General features: G+C 36.6%; 1 protein-coding gene across 1 annotated transcript in view; it reads left to right on the top strand.

Annotated features, from left to right (window-relative positions):
• Positions 1 to 23,737, top strand: part of SDK1 (sidekick cell adhesion molecule 1) — a 364,412-nt gene that overhangs the window by 80,757 nt on the left and 259,918 nt on the right. The window contains exons 3-5 of the mRNA XM_031606919.2: positions 13,572 to 13,731; positions 18,644 to 18,750; positions 21,721 to 21,868. Coding sequence (XP_031462779.2) covers positions 13,572 to 13,731; positions 18,644 to 18,750; positions 21,721 to 21,868 — 415 coding nt within the window. The remainder of the gene's footprint in view (positions 1 to 13,571; positions 13,732 to 18,643; positions 18,751 to 21,720; positions 21,869 to 23,737) is intronic.

Below are 23,737 nucleotides of genomic sequence, written 5' to 3'. Positions count from 1 at the left end.
GAAGTTGAACAAACATCTGGTTTTGTACATATAAGAAATATTCTGAGCATAACGTAAACAAGAAGTTTATTGTAGTCTCTTTGCTTATTTTTTTCCCCTCTGCCAACTCTGAGAGCAAAGCAACAAGGTAAAGGTCTCTCACCTGTAGATCTAATCTTTCTTCAGTTCAAAGCTTTGTAAGTAAAAGCAACCATCTGTATAGGACAGCTGTTGAAATTCCTCTCTTACAAGCATAGTGTTGGTGCCCAAGTGAAGCCTCTTGCTCTGATATCATTGAACCCTTTTAAAAAATAAGCAGCTGGAATCCATTGTATGTTATCCTTGAAATCTATGAAATGATGCTGCAACTTCTGGTACAACAACAGTGTTCTGCAGTGGTTCTTAATGTTGAACCTCAGTGTTAAGGATTTGGCAACTTGTTTACTTCTTTACATGCAAATAATTTGAATATCATTTCTATCAGTGTAGTCATACTAACAATACATTAGCTAAATCTATGAGTGTGTCATAGAATTACACAATGCATGGATTGCCACAATGAATTTGTTCTGTCTGTATATATTTTAGGCTGGAAAGGAGAAATCTACAAAATAAGAAAAACTAGATGCTCAAAGGCATGTATTTTTTGAATGAATAAGCTTTCATTAAGTACATGGAAAAAACCTTGTCCAGGTATTATTAAAGAGAACAAAAATAGAACAGAATATAACAGTGAAGAATTGCTTTTACTATTTCTCGTATCCATTTCAAAGGCACAAGATCAGCATTTAGGTGCATTGAAGAATTTTTAAGGGTGTTTTCCTTCAGATTATTTAATGATGCAAATGATTTTTAAGTACCAAAGTGAAGAAAAAAAAAAAAAAGGCCAGGAGCATGCATTCAGTTTTCTTTTAGAATGCTTTTCTTCCCTCCTTTCCTGTAATATTCTTGCTTTCTCAAAGATCTGTCTTTAAAATCAATTTCAGATGTCAGGAAGGAAGCTAAAGATGTTGGCACTAGTTGTCACAGATCAGACTAGGATGTCTCATTAAACTGTGAGCAAAGAGAGACTGTGCATCACCTCTAATTTCCAGACTGGTTGGAGCTTTGTATTTAACGTTAAAGAGAAATGTGATTGATGCCTTGCAAAGAATATGTGATAATATTTACTGAAAGTTTTAAATATTTGAAAGCATGTTTCTGTGCCTGTCTGGTATGAATGATTTTGGTTTCCTGTGTTCTCCCTTCTTGGTTGATGGCCTCTAAAAGTGAACTTTGAGAACAAATGTAGAACAAGTCAGGCATGCCCCTGTTGTGTTGATAATATCAACTTGACAAATGTATTCTGAATTTTGCCTGCAGCCATTAAAATGGAAAGCAAAATTGGAAGTGTTTTATGTGAGTTTTTTTCATTGCTTGTACCAGCAAGTATTATACTGATTTTTGTCAAAGGGAAACATAATTTTTAGAAAGCACTTGCCCTATTGACTCTCAATGAAAACAACATATTTTTAATTCATCATCTTATTATTTTTACTGCTTCATTGTTTTGTCACTATTGTACTTTTTCTGTTTACTCCTGGTATAAACTAAAGCTGGTATAAACTAAAGGCCAAAAGACGAAACTAAAAAAAAAAAAGTTAAAGCTAATTTAGTTTAAATGTTTACTGATGTAACTGAAGTTGTCGTTGAACTTTTGCATATACAACTTTCAGCAGTTGGTTGCATATGCGAAGCAGAAAGTCGCTCTTTTCTTGCTATGTACACAATTTATATTTTCTTTATTTTTTATAACTGCATTGAGATGCACTGTAAACACGAAGTAGGAGAATAGAATTCATCAGCTGCTGTTGGATCCAGCAAGCTGGCAGGAAGCACATGCAGAGAAGTAATTTAGTGTATGTTGCTTTAATTTAGAAATGATCATTTCTGATGTGAGGCTGGTGGAATTGGCCTTTGTCCAATAAATGTTTCCTATAAGCACGGAACATGTTAATTTAATGTTTCCACATTAAAATCGTTTCAAAATAAGTACCTGTTGAGTATTGCTAAACAAATAGAAAAACAACTAATTTGCTTCTTAATGAGCCAGTAATAATGTGCTAGCATTTCAGTCAGGCACTGTTTCTGGTTGAGCATGTATTTCAGAAGATCTACTCTGCCAACAAGCCATCTAAAATCAATGCTAATAACAGACATTGGCATAAACTGTGTCAGTGGAAGTGCTAATTCTGAGAAATGTTGAGTAGGTATTTGTGACAATCTCTTAAAATACTGAATGTAGAGTGGTTAGGATATACTGCAGAAAGTTAAATTTGGAGGCCAATCTATTCGGTGTGTGTGTGTGTATTCAATTCAGTTGCTCATTCTTAAAAGAATAAGAGCAGGAACGTCACATGTGCTGTCCTTGTTGAAGGAGGGAAGTGCCTGGGATGGTGATGCTCCCCGCACTGCCTGCATCACATGGATTTCTGTCTCAGTACAGTACGTAGAATGAGCTTTTTTTGCAATGTGTTCTGTATCAGAGCATCTCCATGGGATTACAACTATTTTCTAATTCAGTGGCCTCCTCCAGGTCTGTTAACTTCAAAGGTGTGGTTTAGACTGGTGCATAATAGGCAGAGTTTTCCTTACTCTCAAAAATCCCTATTAAACAGTTAAGAAACCATTTTGCAGGTATTTCTAGAGGACTGCATTTCTCTAATTTGTTTGTACAAGATTTTTCTCTCTTATTAACATTGAAATGTTTTCATATCTGTTATATTTAAATCATTTTCTTGTAAAGTTTTATATTAGGAAACCAGAAAATTTGTATCAATGTTTTTGGCGCTATAGAGAAGGAACACTGAAGAATTAAGGAAGCAGAAGAGGGAGAGCAGTAAGGGTTATCTGTGACTCTTAAACCTCAAATAGCCCAGGTAGTTTTCCAGCTGGGTTGGCATTAGGTGCCTGGTGAAAGCTGAAGTTAATGTTGTTGATCAAGTGTCAGCTGTTGCTTTTCTAAAAACAAGTTAGTGCTCGTGTTAGGCACAGAGCTGTTCTTTGTTTAAAAATAACTGAAGTTGCCAGTCCTTTCAAAGAATGTAATTATTTTCTCTGTAGGGGGAAAAAAAAATAACATGCCTTATCTACTAAAGGAAAGCATTTAGATGCCCTTTCCTCCTTTCTTTGTCCTGCACTAATCTGCTTTTTTTTAGGAAGAATGTTCCTATCCAGACTTTTCCCTGGTGGAGCCTGGTGACGATAACCTGGGGCTGCTTTGTGCTGTGATGCACTCCCAGTAAGCATGTGTATTATGGCAGCTATATATTTGTCCCTTTCTCCCACGGAGTTTAATAAAGGAAATTGTTTTGATTAATAGCTTTTAGATTTAACAAACAACTCTGTTTTGGGTTATACATCCATCTGGTCCAGTTTCTAGATTGTCAGCATGGTGATGTATGGGAGTGCATACAGCAAGAGCAGATGACTGGAGGGACTTGTGAAATCCTGCAGGGAGCAAAGGCAGCAGATTGCTTCCCAGCTAACAGCTCCACAGAGCTTGTAAACCTGCCCAGGGCTCACATCCTGCAGGGTACAGGAATCTGTGAATCAAGACTTAGGCTTTCTCCATCTTCCTTTCAAATATGTCTTCATTATTGGCAGGACGTGCAGATTCAAAGGAAAGAGCAGAGGTTGACTCTTCATTTGTCTGGGTGCTTCTGAGTTGGATTGAGCAAGGGCAGGTTAATGGTGTGATATAATTGGTGGAACATAGGACTCTGCTGGTTCTCTTCTGTGGCAACTTGTATGCACCAGTGAGATGTGACCAGGGTTCCTCTCTTCAGCCTATTCTCATCTGACTCCCATCTTCAAGCAGGGCAGACAGCTAAAAGGTGCAGATCTGGCACTTTTCCCTGGGATAACATGTTCTCATCTCACTGTGGTGATTGGGGGCTTGCACAGCTTCCTGCTCACCTTAGAAAAACAAGCTTTCCTGACGGTACTCAATCCAAGCTCTTCTATACCCATGCTAATTTTAACAGTTAAGAAGAATGATTTTTATGAAGGGACATCATTTGGCAGATTATTTGAGACAAAATGCTTGAACTACAAGGATGATCTCCTGACTTCTCTCCACTTAATAGGCAGTCTCATTCCATGTACTTCACTGCCCTCCAAGAGATGCCATGGATTGTAGACTAAATAGTTTCATTTCTTCTACTTTAAAAGAGTTTGTTAAGTAGTTCAATCTTTCTTCAGTCTGATTAATGGAAAGGTTTCTAAATGGTCCTTTTTATTTAGCTTTTACTGCTATTTTTTCAGTTGTTCCTTTTCATTAGTTAGCTCACAAACATGCTAGCGCAACTAGGAGAGAAATGGTGGTCATTCTTTGTAACTGTTGTGCAGAGTAATGGATCTAATAATCTAAAGTCTGCTTGCGCTTAGGCTCATGATTTGATGATGTGATGCAGCGGTGTCTTTTTATTTTCTAGTCAGATAAATTGCACTAAAATATAACAGACAGGAATTCGTTCCAAAGGGGAACACTTGAAGTTCACATACCTTCACTTTTTGTTTTGAAAACCGTCTATTAAAAGAGGAAGCTTTGATAAATCTTATGTGAAGGGATGTTTTCCATCGTTCTGTGGTTTTGACACTATGTATTGAGTAGTCATGATTTTTTTCCTGGAAAGTTCTATCCATGATGGAAGAAAAGCAAATTTTCCTCCTACTTCAATGGAGAATTGTACATTCTGTGAATACACGCACTCCTGATATTGCGTTTTAATATTTAATTGATGTGCTGTTGTTACACAGCTTTTAGCTCTATGGTACTTCCTTATTTTAACGTACTTAATGTGTTCTCTACAAGTGGTACAAATAAATAATGAATATTAATAACACTGAGCTGCGTGTTCATTCACACTGTTTGGATGCAGTCATACAAGCTCTTAGAATGATTTTTAACAGAGCAATTTATTTTCAAATTGTTCACTGATCCATTGTGCAGTGGATCAGTCCTTCAGTTGGATGTACGATGCGAATCTTAGTGGTGTGTCCTTTAAAATTGTAAGCACATTGACTGTAGTGTGTTTGCCAACAGTAATTATCAATTGTTTGATTTATTATTTATCATCTAGCAGTGTGTTTAGATTTACAGTGTAACCAACACAGGAGCATGGTTCTTAAGTGTAAAAAAAAAAAAAAAGAAAAAAGAAAAAAAGAAAAAGAAATACACACACACACACACACACACACACACACACACACAAAGTTTGGGAGGTACAAGTCATTCACATCTTCACAAACCTTAATAAAGTTATGACATTGTTTTCAAAACACTATTTAAACTCCCTCTCTACCTAACTGGGTTTTAACCCTGTCTCACTTACGAATAGATCCCTTATTTTTCCTTTACATATCCTTTTGATGTATGTCATCCATCAGTGTTAGCACGAACAGTAAATGCATTGATCTATTGCTACGCTTGGCAAGTTAAGTAACACTTCTTACATAAAGTATTGATTTATAAAACACAGTACATGTAATTAACATTACAACTGTCAGAAGTTGAAAACGGTATTAACTTGCTGCTTATTTATAACCCAAAAAGAAAATTTAATAAAATACTCAGATTAATAAACTGCTTTTTTCTTTTGCCTTCAGAAGTGTCAAGCTGAGTTACGTTTTCAAGAACAGTGAACGGTTTCTTCTAACTTCTGACGAGGAGAAATTACATGTTTTGTCAGTATTGGTGAAAATAATTTATACTGTTTAGATACTTGTATTATCCCTGAGGTGGTGAAAAGATTCCACTTGGATAGTTCTGAAAGGATTTAGTGCAAAAGATGCAGAAATAAGTAATAGTATTTGGGAAAATTAAGGTAGCCAATTTATGTCAGGCTTTCAAAGCACCTTTGATCTGGCCTTTAATTGGTGCCTGCTCTACTTCAAGAAAGTGTGCAAAGCTGGGTCTCCTTGTAGCACACAAACAAGCGTTAGGCACCTGTCTGCAGAACGTGCATGGTGAAGTGAGATCTGTGTGTGCTGCTGTTCCTGACTCGAGCGCTGAGCGGGCGCCTGGTGCACAGTTAGTTTAATGTGATGGGAATACTTGAATTGAGTTCTGTGAACTTTGGGCTCTGCTTTGATTGTGTTTTTTGCCCTAATTCAGCATCACAGAAGGATGTGAACAATCTCGTGTCTGTTTGCTGTGGCGTATGATTGTGCGTTTACCACCCTTGAATTCAATAGCACCATTGAGGTCCTTTGAATTGAGTTTGTTGAGACAGGCCTTATCCAATTTAGAGGCCTATTTACATTTTCAAGTTTAAAGGGCAAAAAAGAAAATTACAAGCTACATATAAACAAAATAACAATAGCTGTAAGGAGTGGGTGTTGTGGTTGAACAAAGGTTTGTGCACAAATCATTTCCCATTCACTCTCTTCATCAAAAGAGATGTGTTTATATCTTTTATGGTTATTCATGGCCACTTTGCCATTTAGAAATAATTTTCTCCTTGAAATAATACATAGGTGACCTTGTGTGCCTTTCCAAGCCTGGCAGTGCCTTCACTGTGCTGTTGTCTTCTTCTGTTTCACATGTGATTCTGTGCTGGTCCTCCCAGCCGCGGCTCAGCTGAGTACAATTTGCATTTAATTAATCTCCACAAAAGTAACTCAGAATTCCTCTTATACTAGGGACAAAGTTGTAGAATGTATGTTTATAATTTATCTTATCTGTTAGTTTGTCTGTAGGGCATTATCTTGCTGTTCGTTGGTATATTCAGTGTTTCTACATAGATACCAGTGCAATTGGAGCTGGCTCTACGACTGCTGGGGAGCATAGACTGTATGTATAGCAGCAGCAGTAGCTTCAATTGCAGCTAGGTGGTGAGGGAAATCCTGCGCTGCTTGGATTCTTTTTCTGTAAGGCAGTCTTAGCCTTTCTCCTGCTGTGTGCTGAGATTTAAACCATAACATCTTATTTCCTTGAGAGCTCCCCAAGACTCTGTAAACATCACTAAGTGTTCAGAGAATATAAAAAGAATGGAGGTTATGCTTTGATACCAATTCAGCCTAGAGAGGTCGTAGATTTCTTTGGAACTTTTTTGTTTGGTTTTGATACTTGATGGGTTCTCATTTATTTACCTGCTCGATTATACTGTGTTGCTTTTTCATCTTAGGAACTTTGACTGTGAGATGTACTTACAAATGTTTCCCAACAATCATTCTGCAGTCTCTTAAAAGAATGAATTACATTGTGTGTAATTTAAGAAAATCATCTGTTGTTTCTTATTCATTTGTATAGCTCAGTAATTCTGTGATTCTATGTTCTGTTGTCATTGCCTTCTGATACAAAAAAATACCCACCTCTTTCTCCTTGTCCTGACTCAAATATGACAGTAGGCCAGAAAGAGAAACTAAAAAATGAGATATAGAAATTAAACTGGGAGATCAGACTTTGGATTAGTATAGCAGGCACTGCTTGAGGCTCAGTTTAAATGGTATTGGCTCTTTTTCTTGTCTGGTCTGTTAAAGAAATCAATGTTAAGAAAAACACTGTACAACTGCATGTGGGAAAATTTTTCTCACTGGGGATAACCAAGAGCGTGTCATGTGGAATTTGAAACAGAATGGTGTTATTGAGCATGATGTTTTCTGTCAGAATCCAGGTCGTCTTTTGTGCTTCTGTGGGCACTCTTCCCTTCAGTCCTGCTGCTGCTCAAACGCTGCAAGCCTCAAAAAGTTGTTTCTCTAATGGGAAAAGATATCTTCAAGAAGGCTGTAGTGATGGAAAGGATGGTCTTTAAATAGATGACAGTGTTAGGGAGCAGATTTTATAAAAAACCAGAGGTTACGCTTAAAGAGTTTTAGGCAACAAGTGGTAGTAGGATATTCTTTTTTTTAATCATCAAAAAATGACTCTGGCCTTTACTTGTCTTATATTTGCACGTTTTGCTGAGCTATTTTTGTAATTTTTTTCAGCGGTTTGTAGGGAAAAATGGAAGAAGGCAGAAAAATAAAACATGCGGTTTTTTTTATAAAATTATGAAATGCTTGTGCCTTTAAACAAGGCAGGTTTCCCTGAAGCAACACGTTTCAGAATGTGTACTTTAGTATTGCACAAGTCTGAGGGAACTGTCATGTTTGTTCTTTTAAACAATACCACCAAGATTTTGGTAAAACACGTGATCTGTTTAAGAAATGAAGAATTCAACACGAAATTCATGATTACAAGAGGGGAATTCTAAAAGAGAGAACCACTGATTGAAGTTTAAAAAAAAAAAAAAAAAAAGGAAAAGTGAGCTTTTAATTAAATCAACTTTAACCATCAGTATGAAACACTTATCCTTGCCGCTTGGGACTCTTATTCTACTGAGCTGTTGAAAGCTAATCATATCTATACATTACAGAACGTTTCGTTTTTCTATTGGGATATTGTGCAACAGGTATGTAATCTTAACTTCAATATTTCTTCTATCCAGATCAAACAAATGATTGGCAATTATCCAATAACTGACAAGCCAATTAGTTATTTGACCTATTCACGATGAAAAAAAGGTACCTATTGAAATCTTGTCTTCCATTGACTGTACATTTAAAAGAAATAAATGTCACTTATTCTAGAAATATGCAGGTTCCCTCACAGAACTTGCTGAGTCCTAAAACAATTTAATTCCATCCCCAATTAAACCTTTAAAAGCATCATCCATCAACCTCAGCAGTTACTTGCATTTAGAGATGATAGCAGACGTGTTCAACAAGTAGATTATCCTCCTTGTCTGCTATGAACAAAAAAGGGCCACGTGGGCTCATTTAGTTGACTTTATGAAACTGATTATTTAAATGCTGTTTTAACTACATGTGCTTCAGTATTATTCTGATATGAAATCAGATATTGTCTCTGATAAAAGTTCAAGAAATCCATTTTAAGGGAATGTTTTATACTACTGTGCAAAAATTCTGAACCATGGCAGTATATTTGATAAATAACCCCGTGCTTTAATGAAATATTCACTATGATGCATCAGTCCTTCCAAATCCAGGCTTAGCATGAGGTAGTACAATGCAATTTTAATTTAATTGTTGTATTTAGTGATTTATGTCACACTTCCAACCAAGAAAATCTGAATCTCAAATACCAATATTTTGGGTAAAATAGCCTTACTGCAAATCAATATGGTTCAAGTGACTCAGTGCTCTCATGTGTTTGACGTTGACAGTTACATATAGATCATATACTAACTTTCAAACCACTTGAATGCATTTTAGAAGGTTTGAAATAAAAAGAAGATTGACTGAAATATATCTGAGTTCAGTTTGACTTCCTGGTACGTTTCCCAGGATTCACCATGTAATTCTTACAAGTACATATGTTATATAAGCTATTGAAGTTTATTTCTATCAAAGCGTACAACTTGGATCCGGAGCTAGTACATGCATGTATACGTGTCAGGAATTAGGATCAGTTCAAAAAGAAAAAGAGAAAAATCTTTTGCATATCCAAGCCATGAATAAGAAGAAAATGGCTGTGATTCCCCAGAAGGTTACAGTTATCAGCTGTCAATCAGCACAGAGCAGCTCATGCTCAATTACTGTGTGCAGTCCAAAGCATTGGCTTATGAATTCCACAGCTGAACTTGAATCTTTTTGATGGGATTCTGCTGCCCATAGTTTTACCTTTTTACTTTTCTCAGATTGCTGGAAAGATTCTGTCTCAAGTTTGAGCTTCCTGATTGTTTTCTTTTTAACTTTTGTGTAATGTACAAGATAGGTTTTCTAAGACGCTGTTTTTGTGGCAGTTATTAACCTAGCTTAAGATAGCTCACCTCTCTTTTCCATGCAAATAGGGAGTGCAAATGCATTTTTAATTGTTGCACTTTTGGACTTATATGCCACTGCATGGAGTGCTTGTAGTCTCATTTTCCTGGAAAATTACTCAGATGATATCTTCTGTGTCAGCTGGTCATGGCTTTACATACGTGTATGAAAAAGGGTAATGGACATCATGCTTTGACCAAACTCCAGAAAGGTGGAATCACTATAGATGTGCATTTTAGTAAACAAGTTGAGTGTTTGTGAGAGCTCAACAAAATGTTTTGCAGCCAAAAATTTCTTTTCAATATTATGCCTGTTGGGTAAACTGAGTGATGGAAATTGATGGTAAAATGAAAGGTATTAGTGATTGAGCTGTATTTCCTCTGATTTGATTTATGAACAGGTTAATCTACTTTTAATATTCAATATTGTCTCACCTAAAATGATTTGAGAATAGATTTATCTAATGAAGACAAATTGTAATGGCTGTGAGGATGTGCTAACCTGTTCTCTGTGCTCACTAAAATCCTTCTCTGAGCATCTCCAAAACCGTTTCTCATTTTTTCAGGATATGAACAAGTGATTTCATCCGGATTTCTGAAGGAAAAATTGCTGAGGTTGTAACCGGGCAGTTGCAGTGCTTTTCACTGGTGTAGATGATGTGGTACTTCTCTGGAGTCTGTCAACTTCCCTTTTCTCGGTGGGCTAGAGGTGTTCAAGATCAAATATAGATTTTTTTTTTTAATTTGTCAATTTGTGCCTGAATGTGATTTTCAGGGAGAACAGAATCAGACCTCTCAGCTTCTGTGACAAACCTCAACTGCTGGGGGAGAAGCCCAAAGTTGGTAACAAATGTATAAAGCAATTTTTTTGTGTGTGTTTAAATGTCAGCATTAAACCAACCAGAGGTGTATGTGCATTGTCAAATTGGGTCTTGAAAATATATTTTGAGATAAAATTCATCTAAGCTTTTCATGTACCAAGGAAAGCAAATAGACAGGCTAACCTGGCAGTATAATGGAAGTTTCCATTTAACGATGCATAAAAGCAAGGCAGACAGGTTTTAGAGCAAATATCTAGATAATTTTGACATTCAGTCATGCTTTTTTCTTAAGATTTTCATGAAAATAAATCTACGTCATCCTTTTTAAGGACACCAGTCAGGATGTTAGTGTTTGGTAAGCAGACTTGCTGGAAAAATAGCAGAAGTTGGATATATGTACCTACAGATACGCGTCTTATCCTTTTATTTCTCCTTGCAGCTCAGACATATTATTTTTATTTTTAAGACAGCCTAGCTGAAGGGCCAGAGAGGCTAGAAGTGTTAATCCACATTGTAGTCAGAGGAAAGCAACAGCATGTAATGTGAATGGTTGCATTTTTATAGTCATGAAACTCTCTTAGCTAAGAGTCCTAATTCCATTATTTTATTACTCTTGTTTCTAGGACTCGAAAGCATTTTTTCTTTTTGCTCCTTTTTTCAAGAGAATAAAAGTTAAGAGAGCCTTAAGACTTGAAAACTTGTTTGCCCAAAGTTAGGCTTAAGTGAGACTTTCCTGCCATACCTATTAAAGGATGCACTTTGTTCTCTATCCCATAGCCAGCTCCTCCTTTTTTGCACTTTTCTTTTTGAAATAGCTTTCATTATGTGTGCTGATTTTCCAGTTTCCCTATGATGCTCTACAACACCTGAACTTGTAGGTAAAGTTTGTGGAATGCCACATGGATCTTCTGCCTGCGCATTGAGCAGCGCTGTGCCGTACTGATATCATTAGAGCTTCACTGCTGCCTTCCCTTTGTGGAATCCTTGCCTATTATTTTATTTTCATTTGTGCTTTCGTTGAATATTTAGTGAGCTCTGATTACGTAATTGAATTTGATAAACTGATGGGATCTGATTGATGAGGAAGTCAGGAATAAAAGATTAAAAGATAAAATTACTTCAAGGCTTTAAGTAAATCTTCCAGAGAGCTGCGATAATTTATAAAGCATGGCATATTCTTTATCAAAATATTCCCGTAGGTCTATTAAATTTTAGCTTCTAACAGAATTGGAATGAATTTTGAGAACCATTTTCATGTAATACCGGCTTGATTGTGGTATTCTAAATGGGGGAAAGCCGTGAGTGGGCTGCAGCATCACAGCCTTGGGATTGTTTGAGTGAGAGAGGTATGGCTGAGTGACAGGACTGTGGGCAGCAGGTGCCTTTCGAGTAAATCAGTTGCTCTTGGAAAAATATAAACTGAGAGGTGTAAGTGGATAACTCAGAGTGAAGTCATGAAAGATGCTATCCCATTAGGTTCTTTAAACCCCTGAAAAAGAGGATCAGTGAGTTACCTGGGTAGAAGTTCAGAGTGCAGGTACCAGCTTCGTTATGGTCTTACTGTAAATGGTTCAGCTTCCTTCAGGGAAGAACAATTAACGACCTCATTCCACGAGCCTTGCAATATGAGCAGGTAAATAGTACTATTTTCAGTGAACTCAGTGCTGGTCATTTTAACTCAGCAGTGGAACCCTGTGCTGTAGCACTTGGAAACTCCTGGTAAAACCCCTTCCCTTAAATACAGATGCACCTCTTTGCCAGTGTATTTTTCACAAGGTAGACTGGCATCTTTCCTGGCAATCTGTCTCAAAACTCCCTTGGGAGTCTCCCAAAAGTCAGTAACATTGATGCTACTTTTAAAGTATTCACTGACTGACTGAGTTGAGAAAGAACCTCTGGGTCCCACTTGGGCACACAGCACTGGGTGGCCCTGCCTGGGGTACTTGCCTGCATCCATGCACCTTTGGGACCATCTCCAAGGAGAAGACCTCACATCCTCTCTACAGGCCAGCCTGTAATATTATTCTGTATTTCCCATCAAATCTCAGGCCTTTAGCATAACATTTGTGTATTTTTACTCACACAGACATACCCATTCCTTTGATGACAGAAGGCATTTGTAAATTTTTAAATGAACAGTCTATGGTTCTGACAGTTACAAGTAGAAATTTGAGGTGTGAAGTGTGAAAGCCTTGATCTCCCAGAGTCAACTAAGGGGTGCATCCCAACAGGTTTAAAACTGTAATAAATCTGCTTGTTAGTGGAGGTATGGCAATTTAGCAGTTGAGAATTATGCTGCTTGGAGTATTTTGAATGTTTTGATCCACAGGAGAACAAGTTTGAGACTACATGTGACCCTTGAACATTATTAAAGTACCCTAATTCAAAATCTGTTAGTAGTTCTGGGTAATATAATTTAATGCCTTTTGGTTAGCAGTAATATTGAAAAACACATTTATTGTGCAATTCTTTGAGATCTTCTGTTCTAAACTCTTTTTTTTTTCTCTCCAAGTTCCTCATTTACCCTGAGACTTCTCCTGCTGTGATAATCATTCCTATCTGAGATTACTCCTGTGCTTTCTATCAAAAAAATAAAATAAAGAGTTTTGAGTGGATTTAAGCCTCACAGAGAACGGGGGGGAAAAGCACAAAACAAACTAATAGAGCTGTTTGCTGTCTAGCACAACAGGCAGTGCTGTATGTATAAGTACTAAATGTGGACAAAATCTTGGCTGAATATGTACTTTCCTTCTAAATATGTACAAAGTCTGAGGTTATCAAGATTTTGTATACTTGGGAATTAAGTTTCTTAGCAAGCTCGGTTATAAATATAATAAATGTAAGCCTTAACTACTGAGTCATGTTGTAGTTGTTATATTGTTCATTTTGAGGAAAAAGCGAGCAAAGAATTGGTGTCTTGTGCTATACTTGCTTAACTTACAGAACTATTTTGTTTCTGTTCCAGATGATGTTGCTCCATACTTCAAGACAGAGCCAGGCCTGCCCCAGATACACCTGGAAGGAAATCGACTCGTACTTACGTGCCTTGCTGAAGGCAGCTGGCCCTTGGAATTCAAGTGGTTACACAATGACAGTGAAATAACCACCTTCTCCAGTGAATACAAGTAAATAAAAGCCATAAATATACTTCTCTAAGTATAATTGTAAACAAAAAACCCCAATGTATTAAATCACATTTGCAAATACTGGTGTATTTACAATTTTTTTTACTTATGAAGACTGTTTTTTGTAGATGGGTAAGATGTCTGAAAGAATTGCCTTTTTGAATGTGTTCAGCACTCCAAAACAAAATTTCTAATGTAGGATCTTTTAAGTATCAACAATGATTTTGTTGGCTTTGAAGTTTTATATATACTTGTATTAAAGAGCAGGCATATTGCTGATGTTTGTTTAGAAATTACTGAATAAAAATTGAGATTTTTTTAAGGATTGAAAGAAAGTTTTTAAGGTCGCTTTGATCTGTATTTTTCTGCTACCCCTAGGTACTTTTCTACCCTGCATGCTGAAAGCAGAACAGGCGTTGGTTAAATGTTATGTATGATATACAACCTATCCTTGAAGGGTACCAAGATCAGTGGATCTGCTCATCTTATTGAGCTGTAGAAATGAAAGAACGTGGTCTATCTTAAACTCCATATGTAACTTTCATTTTTACTTCTGAGAATTTGAAAATTTTGTAGTTAAACTGTTCTTTTGTGATTATGCAGTTTGTTCCCTGGACCTCATTGACTCCCTCAACACATCCCATTAGGCGAGAGAGAAAGCATACTGTGGCTAATCAGAGCTAGGTTTTTGTTGATAGGCAGCAGATGGCTGGCCAAACATCAAAGTGTAGAGCAGCCAAGATTTGTCTGCCTTTTCCTTCGTGGCAACATTAACTGGGTCTCCCCTATGCAATTGCTGATTTCCATAACCTTATAGAAATTCAATATTTGTGCAACTCCCGTGCTTCTTTTAAGTTTTGTTGAATTACCTGGTGATTTCAGAAGTTTTAACATGCAGGTATGTGACAGACAGACCCCCAAGTAATAGCACTTGTATTTAGCTGAGCAAGCTAAATTCTGTTCTTAATATAATTACAAGAAGTAGGGAAATCTTCTCCTACCATTACAGAAAGAAATTGCAGTATAGATTGATATAAGAAAGTGGATAATGTTATATTTTTCTATGCTGTTTATACATGGTAATCCATAATTAAGGTCTCTAATAGGCCTGTTAATCAGGGAGAGTTTGAACATCACTTGGAAAAAATGCCACTTGTTTTGATTAACAACATCTGAGTCCATTGCAGTTTGCAGCTGATGACAGCTCCTACCCATGTAAGATGCTGAGAAAGTAACTGAAAGAAACTGGACAGGGGCAAGATTATGGAGTGATAACAAAAAGCAAAGGCTAGAGCTCAAGCTCAGTTGGTGTGCAAGTACTGGGAGACTTACAGTTCAGAATAACAGAAAATCTGAACAGGAGTGTATGACATCTTGAAACTAAGATCAGAGTGCCATGGTACTTACTGTGTAAGTGCACATTCCTAATAAGCTCACTAAGATTCAAAACATAAAATTTGGTGTGTGTTGCAGTGTAAGTTAGAATCAGTGTGTCAGAATATGGTTCTCTCTTCCATTTGTAACTAAAACACCCACTACAAAGATGATTAAAAAGATAGGAAGCTACTAGTTCATAGTATAAGAACATTGACAGAAAATATTAATTCAGACATTGCACCCATACTACTACTCATTTGTAGTTCCTTACCACAGTCAGGGAGCAGCCAGAGAGGATCTTGATTCTGTGGCAGTACAGAACTTTAAGCTTCCAAGAATGATTATGTGGCATAGGTACACTGGGATGAATTAAAGGAGAGGCAGAATATGCTTAGACATAAAAATTGTGGTTGCAGAAATTAAACTTTGACCCCGTAATAGTTTGTTCTGCAGCTTCTAGGTGAATATTCTGTTTAAATGCATGAATCTTTCTTGTGTGACTCTGGCTACAAGTTGAATCATGAATCAAAAATTTTCAGTAATTGATATTACTTCTTGTGTCCTTAAGTAATGTGTATATTGTAACTTGTTGAAAATATTCCAAGCTTATTATGACACACCAAGTGAGTAAAGAACTAATTGGAGTCTTTGCATTTTGCCTCTGCTGACCCCGAACGAACAGCTTTTCTTTGTATAACGATGCTGATTATGCACACAGCCTGGCCTTTATAGTGACTGTGCATGCGCCAGTTTGTATTAAGAATTTATAAACCAACCTTATAAATTCTTTGTGATCTGAAATGCAAGTAGTGAAAACAAATCAATATTGCTGACTAAAGTAGCAATTTTGGTTGCATCTGTAAGTAGAGAGTATTCAAAGTTCAGACAGTGTCTTTTTTTTTCTCCCCTCTCCCCTACTGGTTGGTTCATTTTCTTGATTCGTTTGTTTTCAGCGGAATTATGTTCTGGACCAAATGCATCATCTGTATTTCCCTTTGTTGTCTGAGGATTTTAGTTTAATTCATCTTAGAAACCAAGGTTATGTCTAAGCACTAGTATGTTTTCCTTGCAAACTGCTTAAAAATATCCGATTATTATATTTTACTATATTTGTATTTTTAACATTGAACATCCTTTTTATCCTAGACAAAAAGCATGTATCAGTTTTTTCTAGATACTTGATATCCTGCTATGATTCCCTTTTAAAATTTGTAGCTGGAAAACTTGAATCCATTTCCTTCCCTCCGTCTAGATTCGCTTTTCTTCTCATGTCTGTCAGAACCAGAGCTCAGATGATTTTCCTCTTCAGAAACAAGTGTGTTCTTTTCAGTGACTTGTGTAGAACATTCTTTTGAACAGTCAAGTAACGATTGAGTGCTGAATAGTTGAAGTTGGTACAACAACCAAGTGCTGAGCAGTTACTTTGCTTCTTCTCTGATGAGCTCATTGTCAGACTTAGGACCTCAAAAGAAAAAACATGATCTATGTGATAAGGCTGCATCATATTTGTTTCTTAAGCATTCTTTCCTTTTATCCCAAACCAGCCAAATCAGTTTAATTTCATCTAAAGTCCCTTCTTTTCTTAGTCTTCCTACTTTCTTCCTTGTTGCTTCCCATCTCACAGAGCATCCTTCCAAAATGTTTTCCAAGCTCTTGCTTTTTCTTTGACAATCTGCATGTATCCCATTATGTTATCACCCAGAAAAACGGAGTCCCATTTTTAAATCCATGTTCCAGGATGTGCCATTTGTTTGCCTTTCCTGCACGTTGCTAGTTGGTAGGTCCACTGAGAGGCCAAGTGCTGTGTAGGTTTGGGCTGTGCTGGAATTCCCAAGATAGATGGGATTTTCATGCAAACTTTTAAAAGCTTTTCTGCCAAAAGGTTTTCTTTACTTCAGGCAAGATATTATGAATGTTTTCTGCTGAAACATTAATAAGTTAGAAAAGAACACTAATGTAGGAGATTTCTGATCTAATTGATTTGTTTTGTCCTAGTGGAAGAAGTGACTGTTATTTTCTTGGTATAGATGTGGAGCAAAGAAATAAGCCTTTAATTTTGGCTCCATTTTGTAGACAAGCAGAAGAATTAATTTTTGCCAAGTACAATAACAAGTGTGGTAATATTAGCTGTTAAAATGAATTATCAATATTTATTTGTCAGAATCTTTAAATATATATATTTTTTGTCTAGCGATGCTTTGCAGCAGTCATCTGCTGTAGCAGGAAATTATTCTGGAAGGAAATCAGGAAGCCATATGTTGTCTTGATTTCTATCTTATGCCCTTTATTTTCACCTATTTTCTGTTTCCTATGTCACACTCATCAGGCAAGGCAATGTGGTAGATTCAGGGTTGTATCTACTCACTGAACAGCAAGTATTTGTGTGCTGTTTGTCCAGCTTACTGCTCCCAAACGGAGCAGGGTTGTGAGTCTGTCTTATCTTCCCAGTACAAATTGTCATAATCCCTGAAGGAAATTTGCTGGTCGCACCAGAGCAGGTCAGGAGGAGTCAGCACAGGCAGGCAGACAGCACAGGTGCCCATAACTCATCCTCAGGAAGCCAGGGCTGCTAGGCATCAGATTAGACTGGTGCCATTTGTTGGTGGCACTGGGCTCTGGTTTTATTTACTATTTTAGGTCGGTTGACCTATTTGCTGTAATGTCTTTGATTGTGATTATAATGCAGTGATTATAGACTTCATTTATCACTTAAATTAGATTTCTTTTCTATCCTTTGTTTTTATGCTGTCTGATCCCGTTCACATATTAGCTGCTCTGTATGTGGGTGTGTCTAGTATGTGTGAGTATGGGAAGAGATCCTTTCTTTTAGTGGAATTAAATTTCAAAGATTAAAATTCAGTTGTATTATTTTTCCTTATCTTTTCATAAAGGCTTTCATTAATCCCACCATAATATCTTCAGAAGGTGACCAGGGGAAATATGTGCTTTGATTAATGTTTGCTTAATGCAGAGTTATCTATCTTATTCTTGTGTTTTATTCACATTAAAACTGTGCTCATCAGCTCATTGTCATGTTGAGTGGTCAGATGTAGCTGAATGAGGAAGGTGAGCAGTAGTGGAACAAGCGACTTCTTTTGTTCATCAAAGGCCAGAACAAATACAATGTACAGTGCACTGTCTTTTTCAGTGCTCTTTGGAGTTACGCTGGTCGTGCTGTGTAATAAACACTTCTTTTCATGGCAGAGCTTTGATTGTTCTTGTGAAGATTCCTGCTGCCTATGTTTAGATTGCAGTCATCTTGTGCCACCTCAGAATAAAACACCAGGCATCTCTGCCTTATGAATGAGGTTAGATAAAACTAAGGAAAGCATTTAAGTCTACATTTAAGAGAAATACTAATTAGTATTTATAAACTGTATTTCTTAAGACTAGAAGTTTGCTATTCTTAAAAAATACAATATGCCTTTGAGACAAGGTGTAAAATATTAAAGGAATAATATGAAATGCAACAGAAAGCAGCATTGATCTGCATGTGGGAAGAAGCGTATTACAATTCTACATTTTTCTCTTACAGGTACATCATTCCAGCTTTGCAGAGGTCTGATGCTGGCTTTTATCAATGCATTGTGCGAAACAGAATGGGGGCATTGCTGCAAAGAAGATCTGAAGTTCAAGTGGCATGTAGGTTTGGATAGAAGTTATGCTGTCAAATCGTTAACTAACTGATTCTTTTTGTGGGTACCAATAAAGTTTGCTACTCTAAAAATGTATTACATATAATATTGATTTCAAAATTATTGCATCATGAGAAGCTTCACACTTAATGTAAGCTATATTTTGGGAAACAAGCTTAAAGTGGTGCTGTAGTGAGTCTTTAGAGAAGACTCAAGCTATTCAAAGCTATCAGAAAGAGATCATGTGGAGATAGCTCTAGGATGAGCGAAAAGTATTGCACTCTTCCATAAATATGCAGGGATTAACAAAGGCCAGGTAGCACAAAATAATAATAATAAAAAGAGAATCCAAAAAGAAATCCTAAAAAAAAAGGATAGAATATCTGGAAGAGAACAGCTCCCTGAAGCTTTCAGATCATAATTCTTATGATACAGAACTGGTTGCTTCAGAGCCAAAAGCTTGTGAACCGTTGTCTGTTCTCAGCATGTTTCAATGTTTGCACCTCTTCAGTTTGGACTGAGCAGATTTTTTCAGAGCTGACTTCTAATTTCACATCTAGCTTCCACTTGATATTACTGAGTTTATTCTGAGGATTTAGTGCTAATTACTATGGCTTAAGAATGATTGCATACTCCAATTATTTATATTTTTTAAGTTTAACATACAGAAAATATTACCCAAGTGAGTTGCTTGGAAATAATAGTAAAATTAAGCCTTTATTTTTTTAAGTTCAAAACCTTTGTGCTAGCAATCAAACATGAGGATCAAATTTCAATTCCTCCAAGTCAATAAATGGAAAATCAGTATTAGTAAATGTCACTTGATAAATGGATTTTAGCTACACTGAGTTATTTATTAGAAACCTGTTTCAAGGAACCAATGGAAGCTATTAAGTGTGTCATGAGGGAAGTTATGTGGAATTTTCTGTGCTTATATTCTTGTAGGGTTTGTTAAAATTGTTCCTTCCCCCATCATCTGGCTCTGTGTGCAGCTGTACAGGCAGTTGTGCTGCCATAGCAGAAGGAGCGATTCATGTGGAAGCACTGGTGGGGATGATGGTGAGAAAGTGGCACAGGAATACTTTACCTTGATGCTGCCACTGAAGAATCCTATCTCTTGAAAAGATAGCTTTGTTCCCTTCTGAATGAGGGAAGGATTTTCAGCAAAGTGCTTTGTTTCTCCAGAGTTTTTTTTGGTAGGTGTCCGTGTTCTTGGTTCTTCTTGAGAGAGAAAGAAATGTAATTGTTTACTTTTCTGCTCTTAAAATTTGCAGCCCACACTCCTTTAACTTATAGTTCTGCATTGCTGAGCAAGGCTAGAAAGCTCTCTGTTAAGATTTCTCTCTCTGAGTTAAGCAGCTGATTTATTTATTTTCACTGGCAGTGTCATGGAGATGAAGCAAAGTAGATCTTGCATGGCCTAGGAGATCTTCTGTCTTGATCCTATAACGACCTATATTGCTTCTCTTGTGAAACTTGTCCATCAGATTGGCACAGCATTTACATAGATTAAAATGTTCTATAGCCTGAGGTATTTTTTTCACCCGTGTCCTCTGATGCAGCAGGGAATTTGGTAAATAATTTAGACAATGTTGTTAACATGTTCTAATGTCTGATTTAGCTGAATGGGAGCAGATACTGTTAAGAAAACTGCTGAGTAAATCTTAATTACGGAACGGGCTTAAAACTCTTGAAATGTGAAGACTACAATAACCATATGACAGTGAAGTTAATTGGATCCACCTACACGGTTTGAAGCTTCACGTAGATGATCTGATTACAGCTGTAAGAAATATGGAGCAACAGAGGCAGTACAATATCTGAATAAATTACTTGAAAAATACAAAAATAATTAAACCTTTAAAATGCTGTGTGTTTTTAATTCTTTTTTCTCTCTCCTCATCTCCTTTCATCCAAAGATCTGGTAGTGCATTCTGTTTCCATCTCCCTTCTATCCCTCTGCCCCAGAGAACATTCCTGAGCCCAGTGGTCCCTAAAATAAAAACTAACCAGAAAGTTTTAGAGGCAGAAACCAGAATAGTTGTGTGTATCAGTTTCCTAGTTTAAAGCAAATTAAAATGCATAGAAATTCTTTGGAGGATGAATAAGTGGGAGCCTACAGCCCTGTTTATTTTAATGGATAGAAATAAGGCACAAAAGGCAAAAGAACAACACAAAAAAAAATGTTTGCTAAATTTTTAACAAGGACTCCATAGATTCCTATGAAATGAAACCTTCAGAGACAGGAGTTCTGCAATTGTAGTGTTCTTTCTTCCTTTATTTTTATTCTTATTTTTTTGCTAAAAGCTCCTGTTTAATACTGCTGATGTTTTTGTAAATGGCAAAGATCTATTTGAATCACAGCATATAGCCAGAAGAACTAATTGCTACCAACATTGCTACAGTCTTGTTAGTTTGATATGCATTTGTGTATAATGGCTTCCTTATGTAGATCTGACTTCACATTGATGACTACAAGTAATGCAGTTCCCTGTTTGTTTAGGTATGGATAGAAGGAAAAGTATTGTGGTAAAAAAAATATTTGATGAGCAGACATTCATAAAGTTATACATGCCATTTGCATTTCTTTGCATAGCACAGTATTTTCTTTTGTGTGCTAGAAGAGTCAGAAGTGAAGTATTCTTTAAAAAGAATATAAAGAAAAGAAGCAAAAAAAAAAAAAAAAAAAAACCAAAGCAAACCAAAACACACTCAGTTATCTGAAAAGAACACTTTGGCCATTCTGTAAAGCTGACTTCTTGTGTGCCCTTGCTGCACTTGGCTTGGCCTTATGCCCTACTGCTCACCCAATGTGTGCTAATCAGTGCTGTCATGATTTGTTACTCTGTTACTAATTATAGCAATGCCCATAACTATGGTAAAACACATTTAATTCTCTGACTACTGAAATGAAATAGAGAATGAGATGGGAACTTCCACAACTATTAGTGTATATATATCTATTTTGACTTTGCAGATATGGGAAATTTCATGGACACAAATCAGAAAAAAAGAGTGACTGAAGGAGAAGCTGCAGTTCTAAACTTCATGCACATCTTCAGCTATCCAAGACCACAAGTGACGTGGTTTAGAGATGGGCACAAGATCATTCCTAGCAGCAGAATGTAAGTTTTAATCTAAAAAAAAAAACCCACCCTAAAATGTGATTAATTACTTTTGATAACATAACTTACTTTTTAAATACACTAATTAAGGTTTAAAGAGAGTAAAGTAGCCTTGTTCATACTAAGTTGAGATAAATGGCTATTTTAGGACTGTCTCTGAACTTCCTAAGCACTTTGACAAAATAATTCATGTGGTTTTAATGGTCCTGGTGCAGCATTACGGAGTGGATGTGCGCTTCCTTCTTGCAATTCATTTTCATGATACATTTTGGAAAAGTAAATGCTCATGTCTCAATTATATTTACTTGAGTGGACTAAATGAATACTGAGATTTTTCTTTTTTACTATGAGCTTTTCACTGAGAGCCATGCTTAACACTGTTTTCCTCCCCATAAAGTTTTAAATATTCCTCAGTTTTCCTTATCTTTTTTAGCCTAAATGACAGTTTTATTTCTCTTTGACTAATTAGCAGCTCACCCAGTAATGGCAGAGTTCTCGCACTGTGATTAGCTATTATCTCAAGGTGTGCTCATTTATCCCTTTCTGAAGTAGTCACAAGGCCATTCTGTGTAACTGAAGCTTATTTAGAGAACATAGGAGTTGCAAAATTTTTGAATATATTTTGAAAATGTCTGTGTACACATGTATTACTTTTATCTTATGTGTAAAATATTTTTCTTGCCTAATTTATGAAGAAACAGTTGAAATGCCAAGAATGTGTGGTTATTTTTAACTGCGCAGTAGATTTTCATGCACTCCAAGGGACAGACATGCCAGCATCTGATGGTAATGGGATATTGCAAAGACCCAGAAAGGTTGCTGAGTCTTCAGACTTTATATTAGAGAGAGAGAACTCTTGTTGGATTCTGATTTTATTAATCTGTACTGCATATTTTACTGCTACTCATGTGCATTTTCTAAATGTGAACGCTAGTATTACAGGCTCTTTGAAACTGTTAAAATTGGTATTGCAAGGATGTGAAGCAACTGTGTAATAATTTATGAGTGGTTTAATAGTAATTTGATGGGAAACAAGCTGGAAGCTGAAACAGTGGGTTGCTGGGCAATCTCTTGGAGAGAGCAAAGTGACAAATCCTGAGTTATTATCCATTATGAATATACTGCCTGCACTCCTACCACGTTACACATTTTCTTTTTTCAATGCTGAGAATGTAGTATTAAAAAAAAAAAATGCAGACTGAAAAAATTGTCCAGATATCAGGCAGTTTCTTGGGAGCAGTCATTGGGGAAACAGAACAGAGTGACCCAGACAAGCATGCAGGGTCTGAAAATGAGATTTGTGTGGGTTATGTTGTAGTACAGGGAAACTGCAAGTTAAGATGTGTGTCATATATTTGTTAGTTTTAAACTCTTGTTTTCATGTGCTATGTTTTACTTTTACTTCAAGACAGTTGGGATTTTTGTGGTAAAATCTCTTGTGATTCACAGCACTGAATTAATGTTTACAAGTATAAAATTCTGTTTCATGGTAGGAGTGGAATATACCTAAAACTTCCCTGATCAGAAAATACTGTCTGAAAGGAACTTGAGGACTTCTAACTTTATTTATTTTTGCAGAAATACACACTGAAAAGGTGAACCTCCTTGGAAGTTTGATATATCTTATACAGTGAGCTTGTTAAGTTCAGAAAGTGGCAGATTTATGGTACTCACACCAATCACCTTTGCAGTCTGTGCAGCAGGTCTACTGCTCCCTCAAAGTGTTAAAGAACCACACAGCACTCACATGTTGCTGTGATATTCTGGCAGCCAACGCAGCTGCCCTGAAGAATACCTGGAACCTGAAACACACAGAACGTACATAAAAGTGTGAGAAATGCATTTGTCTTACCACAACTCTGCTTCTTC

The sequence above is a fragment of the Phasianus colchicus genome, chromosome 16, assembly GCF_987193195.1.
Source record: "Phasianus colchicus chromosome 16, bPhaCol1.hap1.1, whole genome shotgun sequence".
Taxonomy (NCBI): domain Eukaryota; kingdom Metazoa; phylum Chordata; class Aves; order Galliformes; family Phasianidae; genus Phasianus; species Phasianus colchicus.
This window is presented reverse-complemented; position numbering and strand designations above follow the sequence as displayed.